Source organism: Pinus tabuliformis, chromosome J, assembly GCF_031772625.1.
Source record: "Pinus tabuliformis cultivar Carrire ecotype Pingquan chromosome J, CPIR1, whole genome shotgun sequence".
Taxonomy (NCBI): Eukaryota; Viridiplantae; Streptophyta; class Pinopsida; order Pinales; family Pinaceae; genus Pinus; species Pinus tabuliformis.
Genome location: NC_142295.1, coordinates 1473638670 through 1473640083, shown reverse-complemented (window position 1 = coordinate 1473640083; position 1414 = coordinate 1473638670). Strand labels below are relative to the sequence as shown.

The window sequence follows — 1414 nt, the reverse complement described above, 5'->3', positions numbered from 1 at the left end:
TGTGTGTGTGTGTGTGTGTGTGTGTGTGTGTGTGTGTGTGTGTGTGTGTGTGTGTGTGTGTGTGTGTGTGTGTGTGTGTGTGTGTGTGTGTGTGTGTGTGTGTGTGTGTGTGTGTGTGTGTGTGTATGTATACCTTTCCTGGAAGACAGACAAATCCATGAAGCCATTGGATCCACCCAGGAAGAAATCCATTCCATCTGGACAAAGAAACTAAAATGCATTCTCCTCAAGATCGACCTCTCAAAGGCTTTTGATCGTGTAAGCTGACTCTTTATCAAAATGATCCTCATCCATCTGGGTTTTCCCCTCCACTTCATCAATTGGATTATGGCTTGCATCACATCCCCTACTTTTAGCATCCTTATCAATGGCGCTGCTTCCCACTTCTTCCACTCCGAAAGAGGTCTTCGCCAGGGCTGCCCTCTATCACCCCTACTTTTCCTTCTGGTGATGGAAGCCCTCAGTCGGTTAATTATCTCAGCAAAAAGGGATGGATCTTTCAGGGGTCTAAAAATCTCAGATGAGTGTTTTCTTACACATCTTCTGTTCGTCGATGATGTGCTTATCATGCTAGATGGCAGCATACAGGATATCTCCACCTTCAGCAGAATTCTAAAGCTCTTTGCTAAAGCAATAGGGAAGGAGGTAAACCGGACAAAATCTTCAATCACTCTGGTTGGCACATCAGTAAATGAATCATATGCTGCAAGCCAGGCTTTTCCTTTCGCCACCCATCCTCTGGACAGGGGGCTAAAATACCTGGGTTTCTGGCTTAAACCCACCTCTCAAAGGATCGCAGATTGGGTGTGGCTGGTAGCAAAAGTGGAGAAAAGAATCTCTTGCTGGAGCTTTAGATATCTATCCGGAGCCGGTAGATTAACCTTGATCAAATCCGTGCTTGAAGCTACACCGGTTTTTTGGATGGCGCTCGCTTGGATTCCCCGAAACATCCTATCAAAGCTTCAGCGTCTTTGTAACAGATATCTTTGGGCTGGCAACAAAGAAAAGCGCACATTCGCTTGGATTAGATGGAATTCGATTGCCCTCCCCAAGAAATGGGGTGGTTGGGGTTTAAAGGACCTTCCCTCTTTCGCCTGTGCTCTGGCAGCCAAGATGGGCTGACCCTGATGACATCTCACAGTCTATGGACCTCCATTGTTTACCACAAAGACATTTGGCCCCGAAATGTTTTGGACTGGCTCAGACTGCCAACTTGGAACAAAGTTGGGATATCATCCATCTGGAAGGCGGTGCTTCATGCTCTGCCACTCATCAGAAACAACATTGTTTGGAGAATAAAAAGCGGGGATAGAGCACGAGTTGGTCTCGACCCTTGGAGTGGCAGTGGGGGGAGACACTTGCTGCCGCAGGACCTGGTCGACTTCCTGTCTGCACACGACATCAAAGTAATTGC

General features: G+C 47.3%; 1 protein-coding gene across 1 annotated transcript; it reads left to right on the top strand.

The window, feature by feature from the left end:
- The first annotated feature begins 450 nt into the window (after positions 1–450).
- LOC149232943 (uncharacterized) lies at positions 451–1122 on the top strand. Its single transcript, XM_089382050.1, has one exon. The coding sequence runs from the start codon at positions 451–453 to the stop codon at positions 1120–1122; it is 672 nt and encodes a 223-aa protein (XP_089238176.1).
- The last annotated feature ends 292 nt before the right edge of the window (positions 1123–1414 follow it).

Bases quoted from the DNA above. Each gene is read 5' to 3' on its own strand.
- LOC149232943 (XM_089382050.1), top strand. From the start codon at position 451: ATGGAAGCCCTCAGTCGGTTAATTATCTCAGCAAAAAGGGATGGATCT.